Source organism: Ascochyta rabiei, chromosome 1 (genome assembly GCF_004011695.2).
Source record: "Ascochyta rabiei chromosome 1, complete sequence".
Taxonomy (NCBI): domain Eukaryota; kingdom Fungi; phylum Ascomycota; class Dothideomycetes; order Pleosporales; family Didymellaceae; genus Ascochyta; species Ascochyta rabiei.
The window spans coordinates 528981-556221 of record NC_082405.1 but is presented as its reverse complement, the minus strand read 5'-3'; the positions used below and the strand labels follow the sequence as shown (position 1 = coordinate 556221).

The window sequence follows — 27241 nt, the reverse complement described above, 5'->3', positions numbered from 1 at the left end:
AGCATGCGCGTAAGCAGGTAGCTCGAAGAGCAGAGGGAATACGACCCGTTGGTTTCCATTATTGAAGCCTATTTACATATAAGCTTAGAACATTCGATGGCGTAGAGCGCATACAAGCGAACTCAGGTCTTACAATAGAACCTGACTGAGCTGAGACCGTCCAGCTCAGCTGTACCCGCTATCCTCAGATGCAGAAGTAGCTCCTCGCACCCTTCCCCTCGAACGCCGAACCTGGACCGCCCCAGTGAAGGATATCGCCCTGGCAATCGTTGTCCCTACGGGAGGTCAGTACGATGTCCTCTTGACGTTGCGCCAACATTGTATACTTACTCGAAGATCATGCAAAGACCGCACATCTGGTTGGTGCAACTGCTGATACGCACTTCGTTGCCGAACGTGGTGCACTTGTACGCTTTGCCGTCAGACTTGTTGGCAGAGCTGCGCAGAGGAATCTGGGCGTTGCCTCCAGTTTGCGGTCCGGGAAGAGTGTCGCAATTGCCGCAGCTACCTTGGGTGCCTGGAGGAGCGGCAGCCGCGAGGATGCTGAGGCCGGTGAAGGCGAGGATTGTGGTGAAGGTCTTCATCGTAGCTTGGAGGGTGTGGCAAGAGAGATTATGAGGTCCAGGAGTTAGACAGTTGCGCAGCGAGAAGCAGAAATTTGGTGTGGCTGAGTAAGATGGAAGGAGCGAGCGAAAGCGTAGGCGAAGACGAGGACCCAAATCCCAAATGAGGGCCCATTCACTTCACCATGAGCGGGCCCACCGAAGATTCTCGATTTGCATATTCACATTGTTGCTAAAGACAAGCAGGAATCGACCACGAAAAAGCTTAGCTGCTGAAACTGGGACCATGTCTAGACCTCACTTTCTTATGGCAGCATGCTCATTAACCGGAGGTCGAATGTTTCCAATCAAGCGACCAAGAAGCACGACGAGAAGAGGAAGTTAAATTGCGGTATTTCCTTGATGAATTCGTATAAACCTTGCCGTCTATAATCCAACGCACATTCGAAGCTGGGGACAATCATCCCAACCAGTGTAGAAATTTTCTACGATAACACTCCCCAAGGTGGCAGAAGCACCGGTGTCCAAGGCAGCCATGGTAGATCCGCTCATTGCTCACTGATAAGGCCACTTGCAGAAGTCACCGCACGAGACAGTAGGCTGGCGTAAATCGCCAGTGGTAAGGTTTACAGAGCTAGTCTTCCAGCCGCAGGCGATATCGCACTCGTCACCCTGAAAAGTGCACGACTGTGGTCTCATTAGTGAACTTGCTCGCCAAGTGTGAGACTATTGGAAGAAAACCTACCTGTCGACAGTTGTCGTTGTGTCGCATACATGGTGTACAGACGTTCCAGTTCGGGCTGCCGTTGTTTGCAGCAGTCGAGCTTTCGACGGTGTCCGCGACGGTGGCGTTCTGCACATTGTCAGCTCGAAGGTCTTTGGCCAGTTCAGAAGCTTTCCACAAACCTTGAGGTCGTCAGCAGCAGCGGATACCTCAGCAGGCAGGCCTTCGAACCCAGGAACTGGGTCTGAGTCGGCAGAACCAGCGTCGGCGGAAGCCCAGGTGCAATGTGGAACAGGCTTTTTAACACAGTTCTCGTAGGAACGGCAGGCCATGAGGACTATCCAGACGCCGTCATTGCACACGAAGACCGCGCCGCCAGGGCTGCCGCCGTCACATTTGAGACTGCCCTCCTTGCAGGCACGGTCCTGGCCGGCGAGCGCGACAGCAAGGAAGCTCATGAGAGCGAGAAATACGTTTATGATCTCCATTGTGAGCGAGTGTGGGGATGTCGTGTAATGAGGTGGATGTTGTATGAGTTGGAGTTGGGAAAAGACTGAGGGAGAGAGACGGACAATACGAAAGTAGAGACAATAATTTATACACAGCGCAAGCGCAGGCTCACCGTTGAGGTGGATCGACGGAGTCGGTATTGCAGCTAGCTCGTTTGTCGTTGCGGAGAGATTCTTCATAGTGATTTTACCTTCACCTCAAGATTGACGGTGTCTCGATATCCGAAGATGTGAATTTAACATCAAAGTCCTAATGAACCAAGCCGAATGGCTTGGTACTATATCATTTCGGTGGAGTGACGACATGATCGGTTCGACTTGTGGTTCGATCAGCGTTGAAGTTAGGTAGCAGCAGAAGCCCTGTTTTCTAGATAGTCGCAGTGGGTCTTCTTGGCTGGATAGCGAGCTACCAGGGCGAAGGCCGGGTGCAGTAATATAGGCAAACCAAGGGCGAGCAAACTTCCAACATCACATAGCTGTCGCGTGGCCAGGGGTTGATTGGTGACAAGCGAAAGACGTCTCAGCATCCCATGACTGGACATGTGACAATGATCATGCATGAGTAACAAGTAGCTCGTCTGGTATGTTTGTCGTTAACGTAAGATGCCGTGATTCATTTCGACCTCGCTCATGGTAGTTCGAATCTTCCCATCGGACTGGCTGACGCAGGCTTCTGGTCCCTAAAATACAGTCTCCCCTCGTCCACTTCTTGCAAACTTTCACCATCGAGTTCTCTCACTGGCCCTGCTCCAGGCAGTTCACGTGCTGACTTTCTTCCTCCAAGCTCATAGCGTACGCCCGGTGCATTCGTTTCTTCTCCTAAAGTCGAAGAACTGCGAGTCTTCCCTTTTTCGGAAATGGCAGTTGCCTGTGCCTTGTGACGCGACCTGCGACGGAAGAACAGTGCCGATGCTGTCAAAGTTATACTGATGAGGACGACCATCGCGACGGCGATTCCGATTATAACTCCAGTGGAGAGGCTCGACTCGTCGTTGTAGCTGGTGTTGTCGCCATCCGAGGCGCTAGTTGTAGTAACGGCCGACGTCGGTCTAGACGTGGTTACTGTGGTCTTGGATGCTGTGGGCGGATTTGTACCGTTTGCGGTGCAGTCATAATGTCCGAACAGGCGGTTCTGAACACTCAACCAATTACAGAAACTGAGAATGTTCTTGGATGACTCTGCCCTGAGTGCTCCATTGATGTCCGTCAGAGCCGGCATTGTAATGTTCGTAAACGGTCCGCTGAGCCGAACATAACCATCTATGGTCTCTAGCTTGTCAAAGCCCAACTGTGAATCTTTATTGCCATTGATCATCAGGCTACCATATATGCCCGTCAATTGGGAGAAGTCCAGATTGGTCAAGGCTGAGTTTATCGAGATCTGGTACGAGCTACCAGCGGCGATTCGGTCGTATGGTAATTTGAAGTCAGTGAGCTTCGTGTTGGCAGCAATAGTCAATGTTGATGCTACTGGCCATTTCAACCAGTCCATGGTCTCAAGAGCGGTGTTGACAATGTTGACTTCGTGTACATCACGTTGGACGGCTCCAGTCGCAATCTCACAGCCCTTGAGAGCGGTAAGGCCTGTAAAGTCCAGCTTCGAGAAGTTGCTGAGCGCAGGCAATGTCAGAGTCATCAGTTTTGGAAGGTCTTTGAGGATCAAAGTCGAGACAGACTCGAGTGTCGTTGAAGATATCGACAGTACGCCCTCCACGTCAGTGATCTGCAGTGTTCCAGTGACTGCCTTGAGGCCATTGAGTGTGATATCTTCGATTTGCTTCGCTGCGACGGTGACGTTGCCGGTAAAGGCCGTGCATTGGTTGAGCGTAGCGACGTCGTCGGGGCTGTTGATCGCGAAGGTGCCTGAAGAAGGTGCGCAATCTGTGGGAGAAGCGTCAGCATGAGCAACAAACAGAGGATCGCGAAAGGTGTGGACTTACCAACAGCAGCTCCCGCCCTACCTACCCAGCAGCACAACAAGAGAGGGAACCATCGTACAGCGAGCCTCATAGTATAGCCCAATGATCTCTCTTCAACATCTGTATTAACTCATTACATGTACAGAGTTAGGTGAGCGAGTGACAGCTGCGCCGGCAACAGCGGGTGCAGAAGGAGTGGAAAGATTGAGCAGGAGCCTGAACAGCAACCTGCAATCATCCTCGTGGGGCCGCAAACCACCGAGGGCCCCTAACTACAAGCAAACCCACGCGTGGTTTCGAAACTCCACGATTTCACACGGCCCACCATGCGGTTCTCGAGCCTCGTATTCGCGAGTCTACCCAACCAAAGTCGCGAACCCCATTAAGGGATCTACAAATACGAGCTGCCAGTCAATCCGTTCTGGGATGATGGTTGTTGCACCAGGCCGCTATCTCCGCGACTGAGCCACAGTTTGGCGTAAACAAACGGCTGAAAGGGGTTGTAGCCTCAGGTGCGAATGTTCCTGAATGGCATCCTCAAGAATCTGCAAACTTGGAGTCTATGAGGCTTATGCCGAGGTTCTTGGGCGTACCATAGCATGGCCCGCCTACGAGGAGCGGCTTACAATGTAGTCGGGAACGGAACGAGCGCGTGTACGCGTGCAGCAGGGTGTACGATGCACGTGTGTAGATCGCACTTTGATTCAGTTTGACGCTCTATAGAATGAAGAATCGAGAGAGGTCAAATGACGTAGTCAGGCGCTAGCCATGCCAACCGCGACTCCGACCCCTCTTTGCCTACAATACAACAGCAAGTGAATTCTAGATTTATGTGGCGCACCTCTTGCGCTGACTCTTCGATATGTGTGATTGTCTGTTCACTCACCTGCACGGTATAAATATACCCGTCTCTCAAAAGATTGAAGAAAATCGAAGTGACCAAGTCATTTTACCCCTTGCGCTGCTGCTTTTCTCTAACATATATGCATATGCCGCAGAACGAGCGCGTACAATGAATACGCAGGTACTGCAGCACTACGTGCATGGTGCTACAGCAGTGCGCTTACCAGTCAGGTACGGGTGGAACACCTTATCGGTTCCAGCTTACCTTTCACTACAATCCTTCCTCCATATACACAATATACCGTCCGTATCTCCGCATTGGCAGTACGACATTCCATCAAATGAAAGTTGTGCAATCCGCCAGTTACGCCCCACATACAGCAAAGGAAGCTGGCGAGTGCTGAGTACAGCCTTTGGTGGACTCTCGAATCTCAATACCATAGCCCTATACCTACCAACTTTCAGTTCTGCAACAACACACGATCCAACCTATCCAGCAACGGCCTTCAAACTCATACTCAGCGAGCCGATAGACCGAATTCTCATCCACAAAGTCTGCAGGTCCAAAGCCCATTGACCCAGGATCAACAGTGGCTAAGTAAGACCTTACTCACCTAGTGCTTCTTCGGGGTATATTCGATTCGAATTCACGTCCATTTACTCTGGCCGACTCTGAAAGAGACTCGGAGTCGATTCGCATAGTAAAGGTCTCTGTGTCACTGACCCATCTCGACCTTGCAGTCCCCCCCCCCCCCCTGCTCCCGGGAGAAGAAACGGACTCGCGTTCGCTCCGACGTTTGGAACGAAACCAAGCGATTGCGAGTGCGAGTGCGAGAGAGAGAAGGAAAGAGAAAAGGAAAGAGAAAAGGAAAGAGAGAAGAAAGTGTTCAAGCCGAGAGCATACTGACGCTTCAAAGGCCTGTGCGATTGCATCAGCGCTGTCTTGTCTTGGAGCGGTAGGATCTGGGAAGCATTGATTCGCCGGCTTTCCCATTAATCCAATGCGAGTGCAGGTTGTCAAGCCGAGTACAAGAAAAGAAAAACAATCTACAAACGCAGTGAACCACCAGCATCAGTCTCACTGCGTATAATGTTCACATCATGAGGATCGAGTGGCTGACTGAGGTAGGTTCATTAACCGTGTCGTTCCATTAAGCATTACACCATAAGGATTACCCGTGCCTGAGACCTCGACCAGACCTCAAAAAGAGCCCATCTGGTTGCGTCCCAGGACAAGTCTTTGTCTTTCCATCCGTGTTCCCGGTATGCACCGTATATCCGGTCACCTGTCATCTTCGTCTTCGTCTTCATCTTCATCAAGCCCTCCCTGATACAGACACTCGGCCAGCTCAAAAAACTGAAAATCGGCGGCCGAGGCTGGAGCGAATGTGTACAAGTACAAAGCGGCTGGCTCATACTTTTCTTCGTATTGATAGCGACCGACTTGGGTATCGTTCTTCCGTGCAAAAAAATAAAAAAAATGGTACTAAAACAGCGCAAAGGCTGATGATCATCCACAGCGAAGCAAACAGGGTTGCTGTGGGGGTGTCCGCAATGCAAAACATGCAATACATACATCTGCTCGCTGCGTGCAGATGCGTTCGATCTCCCAAGGTCTATGCTATGTGGTTCAATCGATGGTGTCGCTGAAATGCTAGCAAACCAAAACTCCGTTTTTATGCATAAATCGTGAAGGCTGTCACTCTAAGAAGAGCGGACCGTCGTAGGAATGTGTTCGAGGAGGATGGAGGTGTGTGAAGGTAGAGGTATTCAGTGCTTGGAGGGCTCAGTGTCCGATGCAACTGTGTCGCCGTCCCAGAGGCTCTGAGAGTCATCGGTGGGCGATCGTGCACCCACAGGGCTGCGGCCGCCGGTCGAGTAAGAGGATGAGGAGCCGCTGGCCCAGTCGTCGGAGTCAGATTGAGGCTGGAACTCCTCGTAGATGTCGAGCATGCTGTAGCCAGCGCCGTCCTGAGGGTCGCCAATCTCGACGTAGTCGTAGTCCCAGCGAAACTCCTTGTCGGGCTGGATGCGGGGGAGGAAGTTGGCGCGACCAAAGAAGTAACAGACGCCAGCAACTGGGAACGTGTTAGCACAGGTCACTAGTGGCTCGTTGAGAGTGAACTTACGAAGACTGCCGGCAACCAGGTCAACAGCGTAGTGGTGCTGAAGGTACATTGTCGACCACCACAGCCACATGGTGTAGAACACGTAGACAGGGAACAGCTTGGGGAAGACGTGCCCCATGAACAGTGTTTCCAGTGTCGCCCATCCGGAGTGCAGGGAAGGGAATGCACCAAAGACTACGGGCGACGCCTGGAATGCGGAGGTGTACATGTCGAACCCAAGAATCCTATCCATGGCCTTCAGTCCTGCGGCATCGCCGTGGATCGAGTAGTTGGCTGGGGCCAGTCCGTAAGTGTTCTCGTACCAAGGCGGAGAGCAAGGGAAGACGAGCTGGATAAGAACGGCTGTGATGTTCATGTAACCGAACGCGCGTGCGAATGTAGGAAGCGTGCCAGGAGGGCCCCAAATGAACATGCACCCGCAGACAATAACCGGGGAGACGTAGTGGACAAGTCCGTAGGGGAACCACGCGAGCACATCGAGAACGGTGTGCTGGTGTGCAGAGATGATGTTGCTAAGGTTGGCACCGTAGAGGATGTTTTCGAGAGCAGGGAGGACGCGGACCCAGATGGCAGGGCGGTATTCGGGGGAAACATATCTGGAGGGGAAGTGTTAGCATCCTGAATCCTGAATCGTGAACCGTGGTGTTGCCGTCAGATCCGAACTTGAGTTTTGCCAAGCCAAGCAAAGATCAGACGGAAAGTCGGTGTGTAAATGACGTACTTGCAGCTATTGAATAGGAAAAGCCATGTTAATGTTGGGAGCAATGGTAGCAGAAACTGCCTTGTAGCGGGTACCAGGATGCCTGTGAGGAGCGCAGTCGCAGCAAACGTCTTGGCAAAGGGGCCGGGCGCCTCGCTGACGGACAGCGAGAAGATGGCGACGATGGCGAGGAACAGGTACTGGGCGTCGTAGATGCTCCAGGGGTGGGTGCGCAGGGCCTTTATTGTGTCCGAGGGCGACCACGAAGTTTCGAGAGAGGCGATTGACGACGTCACCGACTGGCGGCTGTGGATGCGTGACTTGGTGGCTCTCCACTTGCGGCGCACGCGATGGGGGATGTAGGCGGAAAGGCCCGCGACTTTGGTGGGCGAGAGCATGCTGTGCGGGCTGGCGGTGGTGGAAGCGGCGGTAGTGGTGGTGGTGGTGGTGGTGGTGGTGGTGGTGACAAAACGGTGGCTAGTGAATTGTTTGGCGGTGCCTGAGATGAGGCGCAGCGGTTGTAGGGGCACGGGGCAACAGCAAGGCAGCACACGACACGCGACACACGACACGACCGAGGAATGCTGGGGCGCAGGCAGGCGAGGGCGAGGGCGATGGAGCAGACGAGGGCGTGAGGCGCGAGAGAGAGAGCCAGCAGGCCGAGGAAGCGTCGGAGCACGAAGGTTATGAGCAGGAAGTTCGCGGATGGCTGAGGCGTGCACGGCGCCGGGGGCTGCAAATTGGCGTGAGAGCTAGCCGTGTCGGGCCCAGACGGCCCCGGAGCTCAATTTCGTTTACACCTGACGCAGCGGCATCCACGACGGGCAGAGCTTCCCTGCTGCGAATCGCGATGCGCTACGGCATCTTGCTTGCTGTGACCGTTGCGTGCATTACTGCTGTGTGTTGGAGACTTGGACTCGGTCGGGGTAATGCTTGAATGCAGCCGCGACAGCAACAGCGACAGCGACAGCGACAACGACAACAACAACACTGACAGGCGCATCGCTTGCATTCCAGTGCTCACGCGAGGAGCCCTCCAGGGCGTTTCTGGCAGCCATCGCGCTCACGTTTTAACGTCGCACCGCATTCTGCATGTTTCCGAATCCGAGCATAGTCTCCCAAGCACTCACAAATCACCAGAGCTTTCAGTGCCTGTGATGCAGCGCTGCATTAGCCACCGTGCTAGCCTGCATGACCTCACCATAACGCGCCTTTATCAACCTCCCAAGCGTCGAAGGGCTTCCCTATCGACGTCAGTCACGCGCAGCAACACCAAGTTTGACTTGTTGACGCTTCTCCATGCATCCATGCACCGTGCATGCTGGCAACCGTTTCCTGTCGCCTGTCGACGCTGTGTAAGCGTCAGCCTCGCAGTCGCCGCAGCAATCACGTCTCACAGCCCAGCCCCATGTGCACTCGAAACAGCCCACGCACCCTTCACCTTCACCTGTCGCTCGCTACCTGCACCCAAAACCACTTTGTCTGGTAATTAAAGCCCTGCACTCTGCGTGACGCCCAACCTTTGTGCGGTAGTTGGTAAGCCAGCAAGAAAACCCAGCGAGCGTGAACCAGCGAATCCCTCGTCGGCGGGCCCTCTTGGCGCCGAAAAGCCCTCTCTCACGGCACCAGTTTAATTTCCTGTGCAGTTGTTCGCATGCCGTGACTCGTTGCTTTTCGTCCGACCCGCATCCATGCTGCAAAACCTCGCACGAACGCCGACCTCGCACGAATGTCGCAGCATTTGGGTACGAGAGAAAAAGGACTGGGTCGGAAAATCCCGACTTTCTCCACGCTCGTTAGAGTCTAGACGGTGCGCCGGTGCCTGAAGAAAGGAAAGGGTTTGCACATCGCAATTACACACGCCTGACTCTACCTTTGTACTAGCCAGGGACTACCTACTCTCCTACTAGGTACTGCCATCCATCACATCAGACGAGTCAACAATAATGGTGCCTGAGGCACAGCATCGACACAGCATGATGGCATGACCAGAAAAGCAAAGGAAAAAGGAGTGCACAGCACCAACGACAACCCATGCAAAACTCCAACGACGGCACGCCCTTCTCCCACTAACAAACCGGCCTGGTCCCAACTACCAGTGTTGCGACACGCGACGTGCAGCGCCATCCTGCCATGCGCGCGTTTCACGTTGGAATACCTACGCTGGCGAGACTCCAGTCCTCCGCCTCTGCTGTCCGTGCGCGTATGCGAACTCATGCTCGGCCGTGGCTTTTGAAATTGCACATCTGCCGCTGCCATCGCAAAGGCAGGGGCCGGATCGGCGCCATAGTGGAGGCCGAACATGCCACTGTAGAAGTGTTGACTATTTTCAGCTAATCATCAATCAGGTAGTTGGCTCCCGATCATGCATGCCAAACGACGACGATAACTTCGCTGCATAACGCTCCTCCGCACAAAGGCTGTAGACCGTCGCTGTCATGCGTATTGCCATCCACGCCATGATAAGCTCAAAAGGGAAGAAGAATGTAATTAACAAAAGACACCCGAATGCCTGCTGCATTTATGCAAACGCTCAACGTGACAACCCAAAATCTCATCAGAATACCCTGCGTGATGCTCATGCAGTGTCAATCAAATCCTCCACAAAGTCGTCCAGCTCGATGATCTTGAACTGCTCGGCCCACTTGGTCCTGAACTTCTTGTTCCTGTATCCTCCGTTGGTCTGCTGCCTCCAGCTGATCAGCTCGACTCTCCAGCCTCGCTTCAGCGCACGCTCAACATGGGCAAGGAACCCGTCTGACATCTCAGCTTCGGCGCCGTCGCCCGTCGCAAGCACCATAGTGCTCGGCACGTCCGTGTCAAGTATGCTCTGGCACATCTTCAGATGAAGAATCTCGTCCACACCTTGCTCTACCCATCTCGGGGCAGAAGGTGTCTTCGGAGCCGGCGGACCCGTTTCAGAGTCACTGCCGCTGCCAGAACGTAGTTGATTGGCCTTGTGCCAGCCTAGCCTCTTGACGTCGTCAAAGAATTTCTTCTTCTCCGAGTCTTCTCTGCTAATGAAGACCTGTTCTTGCAAAATACTCTCGTATCCTACCGCCTTGGACGTGTCCACAAGCTTCTTGATCTGTGGCAGAGGGTTGGCCTCGCGGTGTGATCCAGCGAAAACACGCTTTGCAACGGGTCGACGGCGCTCCAACAAGAGAGCAAGGCTGTCAAAAGCCATGTCATGTTGGCGCACTCCATACTTCCGAAGTATGTCTTTGAATCCAATCATTATGTTGGAAGCATCAACGAAGACATGTATGCCTTCAGCCATGGTCTTCTCGTTGACCAACTGCCTGGGTGCTACAATATACTTCGCATCCTCAGGAAAGGTGTTGAGAAGCTTGGCGTGGAAGTGAAGATGTCGTTCAACAGATGGCCTTACAGTGATTGCCTCGGGAGCGTTGTAAGGAGTAGTGAAGTTTCGTGCAGGAGTAGGAACAGGGACGCGTGTCGGCGTCGTAGGCTGCGCAATGACGGTAGATTGCGAAGATCGCGGGAGGGTCACAGGACGAACGGTTCGTGGTACAAGGCCGTGGCCACTGCCGTACTCGAAAGGAGTAGGTGTGGCCGACGGCGCGATGTGTGCGTGATGGCTTTGCGTAGGCTGAACCTGAGGTGTTGCTGGCTGCGTGGTAGAGCTCAGTCGCTCCTTCGGTGCGGAGCGCTGAGACTTAACCGGCGCCGGTGTCTCTGGCGCCTTCTTCTGTGGTGAAGCAATGGGCTGCTGTACTTCCATCACGGGAACGGGCGTAGCAGGTCTGATCTTAGCTCCTACATTGGATCGTGACTGAGCTCGAAGCTGCTTCACGGGAGATGTGGGCCGGGATGGTTTGATAGAAGAATTAGACGACGCCGGCTTCGTAGGTGACTCAGACTGCAGCTGTTTTGAAGGGGAGCGACTGCGAGACTTCTTTGATGGGGTCTGCTCAATCTGCGTAATTTTGAGAGGTAGACTCGGTGTGGGTGTAGGTGCCGCTGTAGCTATGACAGGTCTCGCTTCGAAGACGCTTTCGAGCCGTTTCTGCAGCTGCTTGCGTTGGGCTTCTTTGAAGGGTCCTTTTGCTTGATGTTTCTGCTCTTGCTGTCGAGATTCCTGCTGCTTTTGCTCTTGCTCCTTCTCAGCCTGCTGACGAGCTCGCTTGCGTTGCTTCTTGGTCAACACAGTCTGTGAATCGTCTGTGCTTGTGGTAGGCTCGGAAAGGCTGACGTCCAGCTCAAATTGCTGTGGTGCGTTAGCCATATACACAGCCAAAATCATCGACGACAGTGATTGGCGAAAGACTTCTTAGGGGTCGAGGATATGGTACATACAGGAGAGGGTAACAGAACGTCACCGGCATTGCTAATGCCCGAATCTGGGTCCAAAGGCGACAGCGGAGGTAGTGGTGCATCTTCTGCTATGCCAAGATCCTCAAACAGCTTGACAAAGCTGCCCAAACGTATGCCGCCGTCTGGGGCTGCAAGGCTTGGCCGGACAAGAGGAGTGCGTGTCTCAAGCTTTGGAGAGCCGACATCGTGGACGTCTCCGGAGTCGATGAGATCAAAGACAGAGCCGAAGTCCCAGCCTTGAGCGGTAGGTTGTGAAGGCATTGACGGTTGAGCGTCGCTTGCAACCGGTCAATAAGAGTCGGGGGTAGAAGTGTATTGGGAAAGCGGAAGGCTAATGTGAATGGTGCTGCAAGGCTGTTAGCTCTGTGAGTGAAAGCGGTGGCGAACGCAGCAGCGCAGCACTGCGATGGACATGCGTTGAGCGCGAGCTTGGTTTGTCGAGCAAGGCGATAGCAGCCCAAATCAAGCTCTCAGGGTGCTGCGGTTGATGTCCCAGGCAGGAGCGGCGCAGGCGCAAACGTACCTTGTCTCGAAACAGTAGTGTGAATTGCACGCGCATGGTCGAATCAACGTGACAGTGCTGATAGCGAAGTGTCTCAGAAGGGCATATGTACCTCTAGAAATCAATGTGAGGGAAAGAGCAAAGAATGTAGACGCGGTGGGAGTCGCGGGCGTGTTTGGATGTATAGCTTCGGTGGCGGCGGGGTGAAGTTGATCCCAGGGCTCAGCCTCAAGCGGTCTGGTCTGTGCTGTATCGGTGAATCATCCAGATCGCCACTTGCGACCCAAGATCTGGCTGGAAGATGACAGCTCTGGGTACCGGTAGCTTAACGGATCTCAAGGCGGACAGCACCGGCACGCTCACGCGTCATTGATCTGGTGACAGACGGTGCGAATGGCGGCGCCGAAGGACCCTGGCGTCTTTGAGGCCGCGCTGAGCTGGCGAATCGGTGTCATCGTCCATATCAACTTGCTGCAGCTATCGAACATTATTTCGCACTCGCGGCTAAGATGGAAGTCTGTTGGAACGCGGTCTTTTCTACAGTCTACAGTTCAACGGCTTGGGGGTTTCACGTATGTCAAAAGACACGATTGGCCAAGAGGCTGGCTGCGTTACTACACTTGATAGTTGTCAGGCTGAGACATGCGCAGCATACCATCGAGAGCTAGCTTAGATCACTAAATGCTCAATCCACAGGCCTCGTACAGTTCATTTCACTCCACCAGGAGCCCATCATAACAGTGAAATTTGCTTGCAGTCGACCCAGCAACTATCGTCAAGCCTCGGGTATCCCGCAGCCCTACGCCGCCCCACATTCCTTCATCGCCAAAGTACCCCTCCACGTGAAATTCCCCAGCTTTCACTCTCTCGTGGCATTGTCGCCATGTCTGCGGACTTCTGCGCCGGCTATGTCTCAGGTGCAGTGGGCATTATCATCGGTAATCCTCTCGACCTTGTGAAGACGCGCCTCCAAGCTGGGTCCAAATCCGCGGCAGATGCGAGTACGAGTACTTCGACAGCTGCGGTAGCTGTACCACGGGGCTTCGGATGGCACTTTGAGAATGCCGGGACGTTAGTCAGAGGTAGGTTCGGCCCATCAACTATACCGTGAGATTCTTCAACAGCAGCCATCAGCAAGCTAATCTCCCACGCTCAGCGTAGGCGCAACAGCACCTATCCTCGGTTACGGCGCGCTCAATGCCCTCCTCTTCATGACCTACAACCGCACGCTCACGCTCCTCTCCGAATCTCCTGCCGCGCCGGACTCCTTTGCGAAAGTCTTTCTTGCCGGCGCTACGGGAGGGCTTGCCTCCTTCGTCGTCTCTGCACCGACCGAGCTCATAAAGTGCCGCGCGCAAGTTTCAACCGAGAAGCACGCGACGTCGTGGTCGATAGCGAAGCAGATATGGATGAGGGATGGAATCAGGGGTTTGTATTACGGGGGCGGAATCACGAGTATACGAGATGCAGTGGGCTACGGATTCTAGTAAGCTTAGTAGGAAAGCCTACTGACGCTCAGGCTGACCAAGACAGCTTCTGGTCCTATGAGTGGAGTAAGCAGGCGTGGACTTCTCCAGACGACACGGGTAGAGAAACAGCCATGAAGGTGTTGATGTGTGGAGGTTTTGCTGGCATCGTGACATGGGCGACCATCTTTCCACTGGACGTCGTCAAGACGAGAGTACAGACTCAGTTGCTCCAACCAGCACCTGGGCAGCGAGGCGAGCAGCAGACTTTACTCCATGCCGAAGGGCGAGGACCACGGATGGGTGCTATGCAGATCGCCAGACGTGCATACCAAACCGAAGGCGCAGGCGTCTTCTTTCGAGGCCTGGGCATATGCAGTGTGCGGGCATTCATAGTCAATGCGGTGCAGTGGGCAGTGTACGAATGGATGATGAGGCTTCTTCAGCATCCGTAGAGCACGCAGTGAGGAGAATGTATATACTCATGATACACCCACAGTTCGAAACTCTGAGAACATCCTTCAAGTCCAACCTACCACTCGGTATTTCGCATTTTAGAATACAGTAGGAAATTTTGCCGTCCGCCAAATGAACCTTCATAGAGCGCAGCGCAGATAGTCCTCTCCAGAAAGCAGTCTTGTAGAGGAGAGCAGAATAAGCCCGAGACATTTCCTCTCAACATAAACAAACCCACATTTAAGCAGGTAAACAGACTCCTTGTGCCGCTTGAGTACAGAAGACCCCCTTCACTCCGCTTTACATGATCTGGTCCTGTGTCAAACCGCCAGTGTGCTCGGTGCCCTCCATGACATCGCCGTTGTTCTGGTTGGTGTACTTCACGTATGACAGTCCGAGAGGTCTGCCACCGTACTGGTATCCTGTGAACTTGGCTGATGGGATGTTAGCACCAGGGTATGTAACAGGGGTTTAGTACGTACCAATGGCGGTTTCAGCGTCTGCGCTCTGCTCGAACTCAACGACGCCGGTTCCGCGAGAACGTCCGTTGGGCTCATATTGGATCTCAGCACGCGAAACCTTTCCAATCGTGGTAAAAAGTTCGACAAGGTCCTCGTTGCTGGTAGACCAAGGCAGATTGCGGACGTAGATGAGGTTGCTGGGTTCACCTCCTGACGCAGCGAAGTCGGTGAAGGGGTTCGGTGGGTTGGAGGGGCCGTTAGGGTCGAAACCAGGTCCTGCAGGTGATCCACCAGGACCACCGCCAAAGCCTCCGCCGAACCCTCCGCGGCCTCCAAAGCCGGGACCTCCGAATCCGCCGCGAGCGCCGAAGCCTCCACGAGCACCAAAGCCTCCAGCAAAGCCCCCACGGCCTCCGAATCCGCCGCGTCCGCCAAAACCGCCCGCATTGCCAGCAAAGCGGTCTTCACGAACCTCGAGGTTGCGGCCCTGCCACTCGTAGCCATTGAACTGGGTAATGGCGTTCCTGGCATCGTCTACAGTCTCGAAGGCTACGATACCGGAGCCCTTGGGCCGGCCGTCTGGAGCAATGTGAACATCGGCGCGAAGAACGGAGCCAGTGTGAGCAGCCTGACGGAAGAGATCCTTCAGATCTTGCCAGCCAACGTTGTAAGGCAACTACATGTCCATGTTAGTGAAACGTCCTGTTTGTGTAAACAGAAATGTGTGGGGTACAAACGTTAGCGACGTAGACCTGCCTGCCACCGCCTCCAGGGGCGCCTCCTGGGGGACCGCCAAAGCCGCCTTGGAAGCCACCGCGGCCTCCGATACCACCTTCGAAGCCTCCGCGCGAGGTACTGGGGTTGGTGAAACGAGGCTCGGCCTCTCGATCTTCGCGAACGTATACGAGCCGACCCATAAGGTTTTGGTTGCTGAGCGTCGCCACGGCGTTCTGAGCCTGCTCCCGAGTTGCATATTCCACGATGCCACAGCCCTATACCCAAGCAAAAGCCAGTCAACCTCCATCCTTCTCACGATCAGGACCAGCCATCAATGATTACCTTTGACATTCCGTTCGGCAGTAGCAAGACATCGGCGAAGAGAACCTCGCCAGCTGCGTTCGCGTTAGCACGCGACCTCTCCCAGTACCAGGCAACCGTACCTTGTCGCATGAAGTCCTTCAGGTGATGCCACTTGACGTCGTAAGACAGGTTGCCAACGTAGACGCGGCGATCCTGCTGCGAAGAGTCGCGAATACTCTGCATCATGTTGTCCTTGTTTTCTGTTGAACGAGGCGCTCCTCCACGGCTAGCTCCGTACGACTGATAATTTCCAGACCCCTGTGCGCCGCCCGTCGGGGATCGCGAACGACGTTCACTGCGGCGATAGTCGTCTCGGCTGCGTGAGCGGCTGCGAGGAGAGTATGATCGTCTGGAGCGTCGCGGTGAGCGGGATCGTCTGCGAGGAGAGCGGTCGCGCTGCTCATAATTGTCAGTTTCGTACGACATGGTTGCAGCAATTGCGCAGCTGCGATGTGACGAATGGCGACGAGAAAAAGGGCGACAAGATGAGAAATAGGCGCGCGTGATGAGGCTTGATGGTTGAGGTCGCGAGGTGAGTGAGCCAAGGTTGGTCGGAGCTCGAGTGGACCAACGCGGCAGGTGCCGTCGTCACGTGCCATGCCCACCATCTCAACCATGAATGCGAGCCATGGAAGACATGGCTTGAGAGTACTCGAGATGAGTCCCGATCGAGGCCCCCTCAGAAATAGCTCATGTCTGACTACGAACCTCGAGCCTCAGGCCGTGTGATCACGCTACCTGCGTGGTTGACAGAAGGGGAATGACGAACTTGAAGAAAGATGTGGCACTTACGGGTTCACTGGGTCGGTAATTGTCGTCTGGAGGGGTAAAGGTCAGCCAGGACAGGTGTCGAGATTAACTACAAGAGCACTGTGATGGTGCAAGAGTGAGGGGAAGTCAAGGGTGGAGGGGCTGTTTAGCACTTACCCATCTCGAACACGGCTCCAGCGGATTAATAGAAGCTGCTACCGTGACACGCCTCAGCAGAAATTCCTCAAAGCCAGTCCCAGTCGTGGCCGCGTCCTGCCAGCTGAGACGGGGGCCAGTAGTGCACGGCTGTATGCACGGCGCGCTGCAGAGGTCGCAGATTGCCTGCTTCTTCTGCCTTCTGCTGGTGACGCCGGCTGGGTTCTCGATAGAGCAGGTCTTCCACAGCACAGCACGCTTCCGACCAATAGCGGGCCGTAAGTGAGCACCGAGAGCTTGACGGTGACCCAGCGGTCCGGGTGGGCTGTTGAGTGCGAGGGACGAGGTTGCAGGCGAATCGGGAGATGCGCTGTCAGCCTCGAGGGAAGATGAGCCCGGTAGGAGTCTGGTATCTCGAGGGTGTTACAGGAAACAATGCGACTCGGTAATTCAAAGCAGAGGCGTGAACAATTGGACTGATGGCTTTGGAAGCTTGGGCACCGTGTTGGTCGTGATCATCACTCGCTCAATGAGCTCCGACTGTGGATCCCGCTTTCCGCTTTCCCCCACTTCCAGCGAACGGCAGCGACAGCGCTAACGGCAACGGAAGGAACGTGCCTTCGGCTCACTCGCCTTGGGTGCGTTTCAACATCTCCAGATAATGCATTCATCGTCTCTGTCTTTGCGACACTATACAGTCAAGGCGGCGGCTCGTGTCAGCAGCTCACACGAGTGAGGCTCTTTCTCGCTGAATCTTGCATACAAACAGCACCATGTGTCCTCACTCATCTTCGCTCCGCATTGCTTTTCCGGCAGCCATCACAGACTGTGTTTACGAGCAATCATCCGCGAAATCTTGGCTTTTTGCCCCGAGGTGATCAATAATGCGGGCAAGACCTCCCCTTCCTCCGGCCTGCTTCCTTCCACATCAATTCATGGTCTTGGATATCGAAGTCTACACTGTACATGTACACAGCTTCAGTAATTTCGGCTCCTGCTGCAGTGCTGCATCGCTGCATCGCTCGGAGAGCAGGAAATGTTCGGGCCGGAACAAGGGACCCTGATACTCGGCTGGTAGTCTGTGTGGACTTGCTTACCCGCAGTGTCACGACACAGAATCAGTCGCCAAGGCCTGGAGTCATGTGGGCAATGTGTGTACATCCTGCCCGCAGCATCGTGGGAAAACGAACCAACATCACCAGCAAGACTGCTCAGCCGAGTTTAGCAATTTATTTAGATAATCAAGCTGTTCTTGAGTAGCGAATTGCTTCTTGGGTGGTACCCTGCGAGTACCGATCGGTTGCTGATTGGTGTGCTTTGCAGATAAGAGAGACATGGAGGTCAGCAGAAGGGTACGGTCACCGTGACAAGAGCGTCCTGTTGCTTCGAGTAACGCTACTGTTGCGTCACACTGAGACGAAGCGATAAGTCGCCATAACAGACGCAGTGTTGTTGGGCGACGGACAGGGTGTTTGCGGAAAGACGTTGGCGGTTCAATTTCTCGAGCAATAGCCCGAGCTTAGACCTAAGTGAGCTCTGGAACTCAAATGCGCCTCATGACGCTCAGCCAATCTGGACACGCGTCTGCGCTTATCATCAGGCTCGCGGCAGCATCAGTCTTCTCCAGGGCAGAGCTTCAGTTGCACGTGGCGGTCCACTTTTGCACCGACTCTGTACGACAAACATTGTAGCATGCATGGACGCCATCTAGCCCAGAGTTGATGGCCACCACGCTCACACTTGGAGAATGCCATCTCATCGTCTGGGAAACATGCACAACGAGGTCAGCAGGAGTGCGACACGAAGAACACGTCGCACGACTGCACAGAGGCTTGCTTCTCAGACTTCCCAGCCATACGTGCCACGGAGGCTTCCTACGACATGAGCGTTGTCTAAAGCCGTCCGAGTTTCTCGCTAGAGACGCGTCAACAAACTGTTCTTCGCTAACCAGATCTTAGGAGCCACATTAGATTGGCTTTGTAGGTAAGTTCGACTTAATAAATAGGTACAAAACTCCAGCAGCTTTTGCAATTACCTAACAATTGCATGAAACCTAGTAAAGGACCCAGGCTTAGTTGTGTATTCCTAGGACTGGTAGCTACTAGATTCTGCGGCGTCGTTGCCATGAGCATCGGTATCGTGACGTCACTCATCCAACGGGGAGAGAAGTCCGCAGGGAAGAAGGCCGGACCCTGCGATGTTTCATTCGAAACCCACACGACTACAGTGGAGCGAATATCAAAAGATCCCGCACGTGTTTGAGGTTACTGAAAATCGTCCTCTCACGAAGAAGCCCGAGTTTTCTCCTGGGCTACTGGCTGATTTGGGCAATCACTCCATCCCAGATTTGCTCTAGCGTGCGGCAAGCATCTATCAGCAGAACATTCGACATTCAACGTGAACCTGAATCCGAGCGAACTCCGTCAAGAGTCTTCGTTTTCAATGTTCTTATCGTGCTCCTTGCAGAGGTTGACTGACCGCAGTATATATAAGATGTGGACGCTCCTCCTCCGTTATGTAGATCACTGCAGGACTACTGGCCTTTGAGCGCAATCATCATTTCATCACTCTTCTATACGACTGCTCTGTCCTTGTCGCAGATCGTTACCAAACCCCTTATCTGGACACACACCTCAGACCAATCAACATCAAATCCCTGAGAATTGCTTGACTCGAGCCCTCCATCGAAGAAAGCGGACATCTACTCGAAGCCCGCCATGGCTGAAGAAGGACTTGTACAGCCCAAGACTAGGGATTTCTCCTCATCATCCAACCCTGCTCGAACATCTTCAGATACCAGCGCCTCAGAACACACCCACGTAGACCACGAGAAACACCGACCTGTTGTACGCGAAACAACACACGATGGTGCAGACGTAGTCAATCTTCCAATCCGGACGCTCAGTAATGACGCCAATTTGGAAGAGTACACGCAAGAGACACTCGATGGTCAGATTGCAAGAATCCACACGAACAAAACTGGCAAGATTGAGCGATACGAACTGGTTACGTGGAAGGTTGACGACCCAGAGAACCCCAAGAATTGGTCAAAGGCATACAAATGGTGGTGTACAATGTGTGTAGCTATCACATGCTTTGTAGTCGCCTTCAATTCCGCCGTCATCACTGCTGACCTCGAGGGTGTGTCTGAGACCTTCCACGTCAGCGAGGAAGTCTCCCTCCTTACCATCACCTTGTTCGTCGTTGGATTCGGTGTCGGACCGATGGCGTTTGCACCGTTCTCGGAAATCTGGGGTCGTCGTCCAATCTACGGAGTCACGTTGTTCTTTGCCGTCGTTTTCACCATTCCCGGAGCCGTTGCGCAAAACATTGGCACCCTCCTGGTTACCCGTTTCATCGCTGGTGTTGCCTTCTCCGCACCCATGTCTCTTGTCGGTGGTACATTGGCCGATCTTTGGAAGAACGAAGAGCGTGGTGTTCCCATGGCAGCCTTCTCAGCTGCTCCCTTCATAGGTCCTGGCATTGGACCTCTTTGCGGTGGCTTCCTTGGTGACGCTGCGGGCTGGAGGTGGCTATACTGGATTCAACTTATCCTCAGCGCCATTGTTTGGATCCTCATCACCTTCACTGTTCCTGAGACCTACACTCCAACCCTGCTTGCAAGGCGGGCCAAGAAGATGCGCAAGGAAACTGGCGAGGACAAGTACGTTACCGAGCAGGACATTGACACTCGACCGTTCAGCCAGCGTCTTACGCTATTCCTCATTCGGCCCTTCCAGCTGCTCTTCCGCGAACTGATTGTGTTCTTCATCTCTCTGTACATGTCGGTTCTCTACGGCTTGCTGTACATGTTCTTTGTTGCCTTCCCCATCGTCTACCAGAAGGGCAAGGGTTACTCGGCCAGCTCGACCGGCTTGATGTTCATTCCTCTCATCGTCGGGGTCTTGCTCAGCGCAGCTTGTGCGCCGCTGGTCAACAGGCATTACATGAGGCTAGTCAAGCAGCACAACGGCCACCCACCCGCTGAGGCTCGTCTCTACCCTATGATGCTGTCATGCTGGTTCATCCCCATTGGCCTGTTCATTTTTGCTTGGACGAGTTACGCCGATCTCCACTGGGCCGGTCCAGCACTCGGCGGCTTCCCTGTCGGGTTCGGATTCATCTTCCTGTACAACTCGGCCAACAACTACCTCGTCGACTCGTACCAGCACCAAGCAGCGTCGGCGTTGGCTGCTAAGACATTCATCCGTTCTTTCTGGGGCGCTAGCGTCGTCTTGTTCACCAATCAGATGTACGACCGCCTTGGTGATCAGTGGGCTAGCACTCTGCTTGCCTTTATTGGCCTGGCCTGCTGCGCAATTCCCTTTGTGTTCTTCTTCCATGGCGCTAAGATTCGCGCGCATTCACACTACGCGTACAGCGAGGATGAGGAGAACAAGGGCGAGAAGCAGGCGGCCTGAGTATTTCGACGAGCATTGCCGTAGGATTTCGTTGTCGTTTGTGAGCGTGCTTGAGTTTCGCGGGGGTCTTCAGCGCGTAGGCTGTGAAAGATTCCACAAGAAGACAAGGCTTCGGAGGGCCAAGGGTCCTCCAAGCTGAAGGACAACCAACTGGTTCTGTCATGTCAAGGCCGGGCTACGCCCAGGCTTATCCGCACAGCGAGAGGTGGCGGAGTGAGAATTGCGCAGCGACTTGAATGCGCTGGTAGCATTGTTTGAGGCATTTGAGGCGTTCGATACCTACCCTACACAACATAGAACTTTCCATCTAACTTAAGGTTTTTTTTTATCTACTGCAATCGCTGTTCGATACTGTCATGATTGGTGTGAAACGTGTTTGCACGATACTTCTTCAAGGCAAAAGAGCGGTTGGTTTCTCGCAAAACGGTGGTAGGCAAAGCTTGTCTTGACTCGTTGGTTGGAGTAGAGCTCTTTGCACAGGACAAACGCTTCCTGAAACCCAGTGAAGGCCTCTACAGCACGTTCTTCTGTGACATGAGAGCCTGGCCAAGCCACGTCCTCGTGTTCGATGGAGTTAATGCAGGGCTTGACCAGAGCATCAAAGCCGCAATCAATGCAGGGTTGCTAAGTTGCTAGATGCGGCAGGTTCGAAGTCGCCGGCGCGCATCCAAGGACGTTGGTGGCGGGTCTTGTGTAACACTACTAGGTGCTGGTTTGGATAGTATTTGCAACTTGCTGGTTACGGAAGGTTGGGCCAGGAAGAAGAGGCGGGGTCATGGCAAAACCGCTCTAGCCTTGCGAACGCTCGTGCTGCGATTGAGTGATGCACGTTTGCTAGGCACCCATCGGCGATGCTTCTGTGCAACCTCGCTGATTGATCGGTGTGATCAGCTCGAGGGCCGCCGTCGTTCCCGCAGCGCACGAGCATCGTCATTAATTAAAGTCGTAGCGGCCAAGCCTCCTATCCCCGTGACTAGTGGATGTGATCTACCCTACGCTAATCCACCCGAGAGCGAGTAGACCAACGCGCCGAGCCATCGTCAACTCCCAGGTCGTGGAAATGGATGACAAGGCACAGCAGTCGCAGTCTCAGTCGCAGTCGCAGGCGCAGTCGCAGTCGCAGTCGCAGTCGCAGGCGCATGCACCGTCGTCCTTGATGCCGGACATGCAGGACACTCCACCGCGCGCCGATGTCGACGAGATCCTGCGGAGGAAACGGAAGGCGCGAGAATACAAGGTACGCAGTCACGCGCACTCGTCATGCCTTGGGGAAGAGAGGGGCAAGAGCTAGGGGAAAGGAGACGGCTCCAAGTCCTGCCCCATTGGGCTATGCAGCCCGGCGCGTTTGAGCATGTAGCTGAACAGCAGCTGTAACCCCGCGCTGGACTTGAACTGACTGTCTGGTCAGGCCTGCTACCCGTGTCGACAACGAAAAGTCAAATGCGACCAGACCGTGCCCTGCAAAACCTGCGTCGTCCGCGAGCACCCAGAGCTATGCACCTACCATCCGCCGAGCGAGTCGCATCCCCCGGCGAAGAGGATCAGCATGGGACTGGGCCAGAACGGACACGACTTCAACGTCAACGGCTTGGTCCACATCCACGGCGGCACCGTCACCCTACCACGCGAGGTGCGCATGACAAACGGACAGGCAGCAACACACATGGCTGACAGCAGCAGGACTGGGAGCACATCTGCGCAAAGCTCCAGACGGCTGAGAAGTCGCTCAACGAGCTGAAGAACTCGATCAGCAGCGTGTCCGAAGTCGCCCCACCCCTCAATGGCTTCTCGCCCTCCACCTCCACAGCGCTCGCTGCCGCGGCACCCATCGACGGCGAGCAGAGCCACGTTCGCACACAAGGGATACACACCCGCAACGACATCACCGGTCAGACGATCCACATTGGGCCCAGCTCAGTGCCCGCGCTGGTCATGGCTTTGGGCCGGGGTGAGGATGCGCAGTGGGCGCCAGGGCTACAAGACCTGCTGGGGAAAAAGAGCATGTTGCCCATATTTGGTCTGGACAACGAAAGCGCTACCTATCCCTTTGTCGATCTCTGGGGACTGCCACATGGTTCCATTTCACGCGCAACAGAACTGGCAAACGCACTACCGAGCGATTCGGAATGCCTCAGCTTCTTCCGCTGCTACCGCGAGACCGCACACGCTGTTTACCCTGCCGTTGCCGACATCGAAGGCGTCGAGTCCGACCTCCTGCTTTTCCTCATCAACCGTGCGAGCTCGCAAGGGGCCAGTGGTGTCACAGACCAGCAAATCTATGGGAAAGACTTCCACTGGATTGGCTTGGTCTTTGCTGTGTTAGCGTCAGGATGCCAGTGCTCGACACTGTCGAGAAGAGAAAGGGAACTCACATCACAGGTCTACATATGTTGCAGCTTCGAGTGCTTACGATTTACAAACTTTCTTTCACACGCGAACATCGAAAACATACAAACGCTCTTGATCCTCGGAAACGTCATCTCGAACAACATGAACGCTGGCGTTGCATGGAGCCTGATGGGCCTGACGGTTCGACTTTCGCAAACACTTGGTCTGCACCGCATGTGCCCATCGTCGACACCTGTGCAGCAGAGGATAGTACGAAGCAAGGTGTGGTGGGCGTTACTCTGGCAAGACTCGCTACTCTCAGTGTCATACGATCGGGCGTCTTCGACTACCACTATCGACCACACCGTGCCTCTCAGCAACCACACAGCACCCGGCACTCGAACCTACGTCGAAAGCATGTACCGCTTATGTAAAGTTGGACTCGACATTGTGCGCGAACGCCAGAAACCACAAACATCTCAGGATGCTCTGATCAGGATAACTGAGCATCGAAACGAACTCCAAGAAATCATGGTGGACGCAGCAGACTACTTGAAGGACTCTCGAAGATGCCGTTCGATGCGCGATCAACTAGAACACTGGGCACTGTACCTCCACATCTCATACATCACATCAGAACTATGTCGGCCCGCCATCAGCCCCACAACAGCTGGTCTCGACCTCTCCAAAACACTCCGGAAGACCTGTATTGATAGTCTGACAAACACTGTCGAAGCTTTCCTCGGGTTACAGAACATGACACCCTTCGCTACTCGCTCGTGGGCCGCCCTTCACCGATCACTCAGCTGCGCGCTCCTCCTCGGCATCCTCGGTGAGCACAATCGCAACGAGCGAGCTCGCGGCCTCCTCCAGAACATCATTCAAGTGCTGGGTGATTTCACGAAAGATGTTGATCCTAATGAACTCGCGACCCCCATTACACGCTCAGTCTCGGCACTCGAGCGGCTACTGCGCATTACTACAAGTGTCAACCGGAAGACCAGCGAGTCCGGATCGCTGGCCTCGCCTCCAATGAATACATTTACGGCAGACGACATTAACGCTGCTTTAACGAACGGCGATGGCAATGCGTTCTCGCAGTCGCCATTGCTGGGCTTGGATCTAGACTCTTCGCCATATGCGTTGATGGAATCGATCGTATGGGGCGCGCAGAAGGACGGATGAACCAAGGCAGGAAACGACGACAGAACTCTACACGCACACCACGCGCGATACCAACACATCCGGTCACACCACCAGTCACTTCGAGATGACAAAGGTGGAACATGGGGAGAGGCTCGTACCGCACTAGTCGAGATACAGCTCTGTACCACGAAAAAAGTTGACTCCGCATGGAAGAAGGCAGGGAAAAGAAACATCCACGGCGGGTGTCGCGCACAACAACGAAACAGGGACGTGGAGTTTGAAGGCAGCGTTAATGAATTAGCGCATTGATACCCAACACGCGGCGTGTACAAAAGTACTTGTTACATGAATACAAAGAGACACACTGATCGATCTCACATCACGCTCTCTCTCTCTTTGTCTCTCTCTTTGTCTCTCTCTTTGTTCTCCATCTGCATCTCATAAGCCCCTTTCCCACCCATTTCATTGCACAAAACCAGACAAGGTAAACCACCTCTCTCTCTCTCTCTCTTCATCTCCTCGACTTCGCCCGTGACACCTCATTCACTTTCACATTAACCTTGCGATTCAGCTCGAACGCAAAATACAAGAACGCCAGGCAGTGGACTATTGTCTGACCACGCGGCCTCCTGCGGGGTTTCTGTTCTGGTTGTGTTCGTGCCTTGGGCATGGTGGTGGTGGGGAGGTGCATGGTGGGTGGTGTAGACTGGAGTTGTGGGTGGGTGAATTGGAGACGCGGACTGTTAGGAGAGCAGATACTGTGTGGACGATCTGAGAGAGCTACTGTGTGTGCAAAGTGAAATGGAGAGAGTGGTTGGTGTGCTTCGTAGCTGTGTCGCTTGCTTGCTTGCTTACTTGCTTGCTTGGGCGAGTGGGAAAATCAAGCGCGTGTGTGGATATGTCAGTACGAGGTGCGGCGATGTCTATGTGTGATCAAGTTGTTTCGTCTTGTCTTTTGGAGCAATTTCCTAGTGGTCTATGGTGGTTGCTGGTGGTGAGATAAGAGCAGTGGCAACAGTGTGGTGTATGATGGGATGTTGTATAAGGAGCTGGTCAGGGACGGAGTTGGGGTATTGATATAGGTTCTTGGTCTCCGTCTAGTATTTCACGCAGAGCTGATGCATGGATGTGAACCGTTAGAATACATGATGAACACGTACTCACGAGCCACATGATGCAGACCAGATAGACTTTTTCTGACAGGCGTGTACGCGGCTTTCCAAGCGCGGATTAGAGAATGTCGACCAAACTTACCATGCAAAAACAGAATTCGGGCTGAGCCAACTAACATCGATGAAGTTCCTATATACAGCACACAAGTACAGGAAAAGATTGCCATCGGAACAGAGGACAGTCGCAGACGTGTGTGCATTCGGCTTCGATTGAGAAAGCAAGTGTCTCGGTCGCTCCTTCGAAATCGACATAGTCATACAATCCATGGTTTGTTATCAAAGAACCACTGTTCAAAACACACAGTGAACAAGGCTGATGTCCCCAAAGGTACGGATCAGCACTTAGCGCGATTGTATCGCGGTTCCGGTGGTGCAAAAAGACGCTAGTGCCCACTGTTCACTCCGAGCCATCCAGACCACCCAGGCTTCCAGCAGCTCTGAAATAGGCGCCCACGGATGCAAAAGAACGAACCTACGACGGGGTCACTAGCCTGTAAGAGAGTGCTACGTTTCCCGGGTTTGCTGTAGTATGTACACAAATTTTGCAAGTTCGCAGTTGGTAGTATAGCAAAGATTTGCTGTTAACACAGACACACGTGTTAGAGTGAGCAGCTCATTTGCTTCAATCATGCTCACGTACTTTGACATGACATGTATCTACGTTCTTTTAACAGGTCACACGCGGTTTACGACCCAGCCGTCTGTCGTTAAGGAGCATGCAATCAGACCAATTTATTCAAATGTTAGTAGTGTTTGTCTACGCTTACCTCTCTGTGGCGACAAAAAAGGTACTGAATACCTAACAACAAACGAAACAGTCCTCCACAAGAGGACAAAAATGGACTTGCAGGGAATCGAACCCTGGACCACTCCCATGCTAAGGGAGTATTATACCACTAAACCACAAGCCCGTGAATTGAGTTATTAATCCTTTGATGGAAGCGAGAAAAATTTGGATGTATATGTTCTCACATAATCTGGACAGCAGGGCTCTGGAACAGGTACTCACCCTCTATTTGAATGCGTCTTGCGTCATGGTGGGCGGGGAGGATTTCATCTCGCTAGGTAAGTTTCGGCGAACTGCAACCATTTTGGCGAATCAGCCGAGGTCTAGTTCCACCAAAGCCTGCGAACCACTCGCGGTCTGGTTTGCTTGCGCGGCTGCGATTGACAAACGATCCTGCTGGTAACTCAAGCGCGATTCGCGTACAGTACAATCCCCTTGCACGAGTCGTCAGCCTGATTTTTGGCGACCAGGGAGGCACTGAGGTTTAGAGCCAGTACAGAAAATCCGGTTGGCTGCTATGTCTGGTAGTGGCATGCCCATGTCACGCGAAGGAAGGATAACGATCCGTTCAGGGGAGGACACTGTAGCATTGATTGAGCCTTCACTTGAGGAAACTTTGATTTAAGGGATCTTTCTTGGTGACAAGTGGGTTTCGGTCGGGCTGTGGGAGTATTGCGCTGCCATCAATATCTGCTGCATCCCTCTTGCTGGAACCTAGCTGGCGCTGTTTGATGAGTAGAAGAAATTCAATTCATCCTGTTGTAGGTATTTACACCCCAGCTTGACTTGTA

General features: G+C 53.8%; 8 protein-coding genes and 1 non-coding gene across 9 annotated transcripts, besides 9 other annotated features; 3 read left to right on the top strand and 6 right to left on the bottom strand.

Annotated features, from left to right (window-relative positions):
• Positions 1–1118: 1118 nt before the first annotated feature.
• On the bottom strand, positions 1119–1775 carry EKO05_0000146 (uncharacterized protein; the record flags this gene model as incomplete). The annotated part of the gene is made up of 3 exons (XM_038936763.1): positions 1119–1250; positions 1309–1416; positions 1470–1775. The coding sequence occupies 3 exons, from the start codon at positions 1773–1775 to the stop codon at positions 1119–1121; spliced, it is 546 nt and encodes a 181-aa protein (XP_038802684.1).
• A 649-nt stretch (positions 1776–2424) lies between these two features.
• Positions 2425–3806, bottom strand: EKO05_0000145 (cell wall protein Ecm33; the record flags this gene model as incomplete). The annotated part of the gene is made up of 2 exons (XM_038936636.1): positions 2425–3677; positions 3737–3806. 2 exons carry the CDS (start codon positions 3804–3806, stop codon positions 2425–2427), a joined length of 1323 nt encoding a protein of 440 aa, XP_038802683.1.
• A 2034-nt stretch (positions 3807–5840) lies between these two features.
• Positions 5841–5876: a tandem repeat.
• Positions 5877–6328: 452 nt separating this feature from the next.
• On the bottom strand, positions 6329–7785 carry EKO05_0000144 (Phosphatidylinositol:ceramide phosphoinositol transferase (IPC synthase); the record flags this gene model as incomplete). Its single annotated transcript, XM_038936421.1, has 3 exons — positions 6329–6636; positions 6688–7283; positions 7409–7785. 3 exons carry the CDS (start codon positions 7783–7785, stop codon positions 6329–6331), a joined length of 1281 nt encoding a protein of 426 aa, XP_038802682.1.
• A 34-nt stretch (positions 7786–7819) lies between these two features.
• Positions 7820–7852: a tandem repeat.
• Positions 7853–7936: 84 nt separating this feature from the next.
• Positions 7937–7965: a tandem repeat.
• A 10-nt stretch (positions 7966–7975) lies between these two features.
• Positions 7976–8026: a tandem repeat.
• Positions 8027–8332: 306 nt separating this feature from the next.
• Positions 8333–8368: a tandem repeat.
• A 1597-nt stretch (positions 8369–9965) lies between these two features.
• Positions 9966–11986, bottom strand: EKO05_0000143 (uncharacterized protein; the record flags this gene model as incomplete). Its single annotated transcript, XM_038937077.1, has 2 exons — positions 9966–11618; positions 11708–11986. The coding sequence occupies 2 exons, from the start codon at positions 11984–11986 to the stop codon at positions 9966–9968; spliced, it is 1932 nt and encodes a 643-aa protein (XP_038802681.1).
• A 1124-nt stretch (positions 11987–13110) lies between these two features.
• Positions 13111–14148, top strand: EKO05_0000142 (uncharacterized protein; the record flags this gene model as incomplete). The annotated part of the gene is made up of 3 exons (XM_038936656.1): positions 13111–13298; positions 13384–13713; positions 13761–14148. The coding sequence occupies 3 exons, from the start codon at positions 13111–13113 to the stop codon at positions 14146–14148; spliced, it is 906 nt and encodes a 301-aa protein (XP_038802680.1).
• A 301-nt stretch (positions 14149–14449) lies between these two features.
• On the bottom strand, positions 14450–15876 carry EKO05_0000141 (g-strand binding protein; the record flags this gene model as incomplete). Its single annotated transcript, XM_038936380.2, has 5 exons — positions 14450–14583; positions 14632–15286; positions 15348–15602; positions 15670–15722; positions 15771–15876. The coding sequence occupies 5 exons, from the start codon at positions 15874–15876 to the stop codon at positions 14450–14452; spliced, it is 1203 nt and encodes a 400-aa protein (XP_038802679.2).
• A 3437-nt stretch (positions 15877–19313) lies between these two features.
• EKO05_0000140 (Synaptic vesicle transporter SVOP) lies at positions 19314–21017 on the top strand (the record flags this gene model as incomplete). The annotated part of the gene is made up of 1 exon (XM_038944625.1): positions 19314–21017. One exon carries the CDS (start codon positions 19314–19316, stop codon positions 21015–21017), a length of 1704 nt encoding a protein of 567 aa, XP_038802678.1.
• A 1060-nt stretch (positions 21018–22077) lies between these two features.
• On the top strand, positions 22078–24530 carry EKO05_0000139 (uncharacterized protein; the record flags this gene model as incomplete). Its single annotated transcript, XM_038936399.1, has 3 exons — positions 22078–22254; positions 22426–22647; positions 22698–24530. 3 exons carry the CDS (start codon positions 22078–22080, stop codon positions 24528–24530), a joined length of 2232 nt encoding a protein of 743 aa, XP_038802677.1.
• Positions 22095–22157: a tandem repeat.
• A 454-nt stretch (positions 24531–24984) lies between the features above and the next one.
• Positions 24985–25012: a tandem repeat.
• A 148-nt stretch (positions 25013–25160) lies between these two features.
• Positions 25161–25193: a tandem repeat.
• Positions 25194–25302: 109 nt separating this feature from the next.
• Positions 25303–25357: a tandem repeat.
• A 1145-nt stretch (positions 25358–26502) lies between these two features.
• Positions 26503–26574, bottom strand: EKO05_1t1. Its single transcript has one exon. It is a non-coding gene; the product is annotated as a tRNA-Ala (tRNA).
• Between the last annotated feature and the right edge of the window lie 667 nt (positions 26575–27241).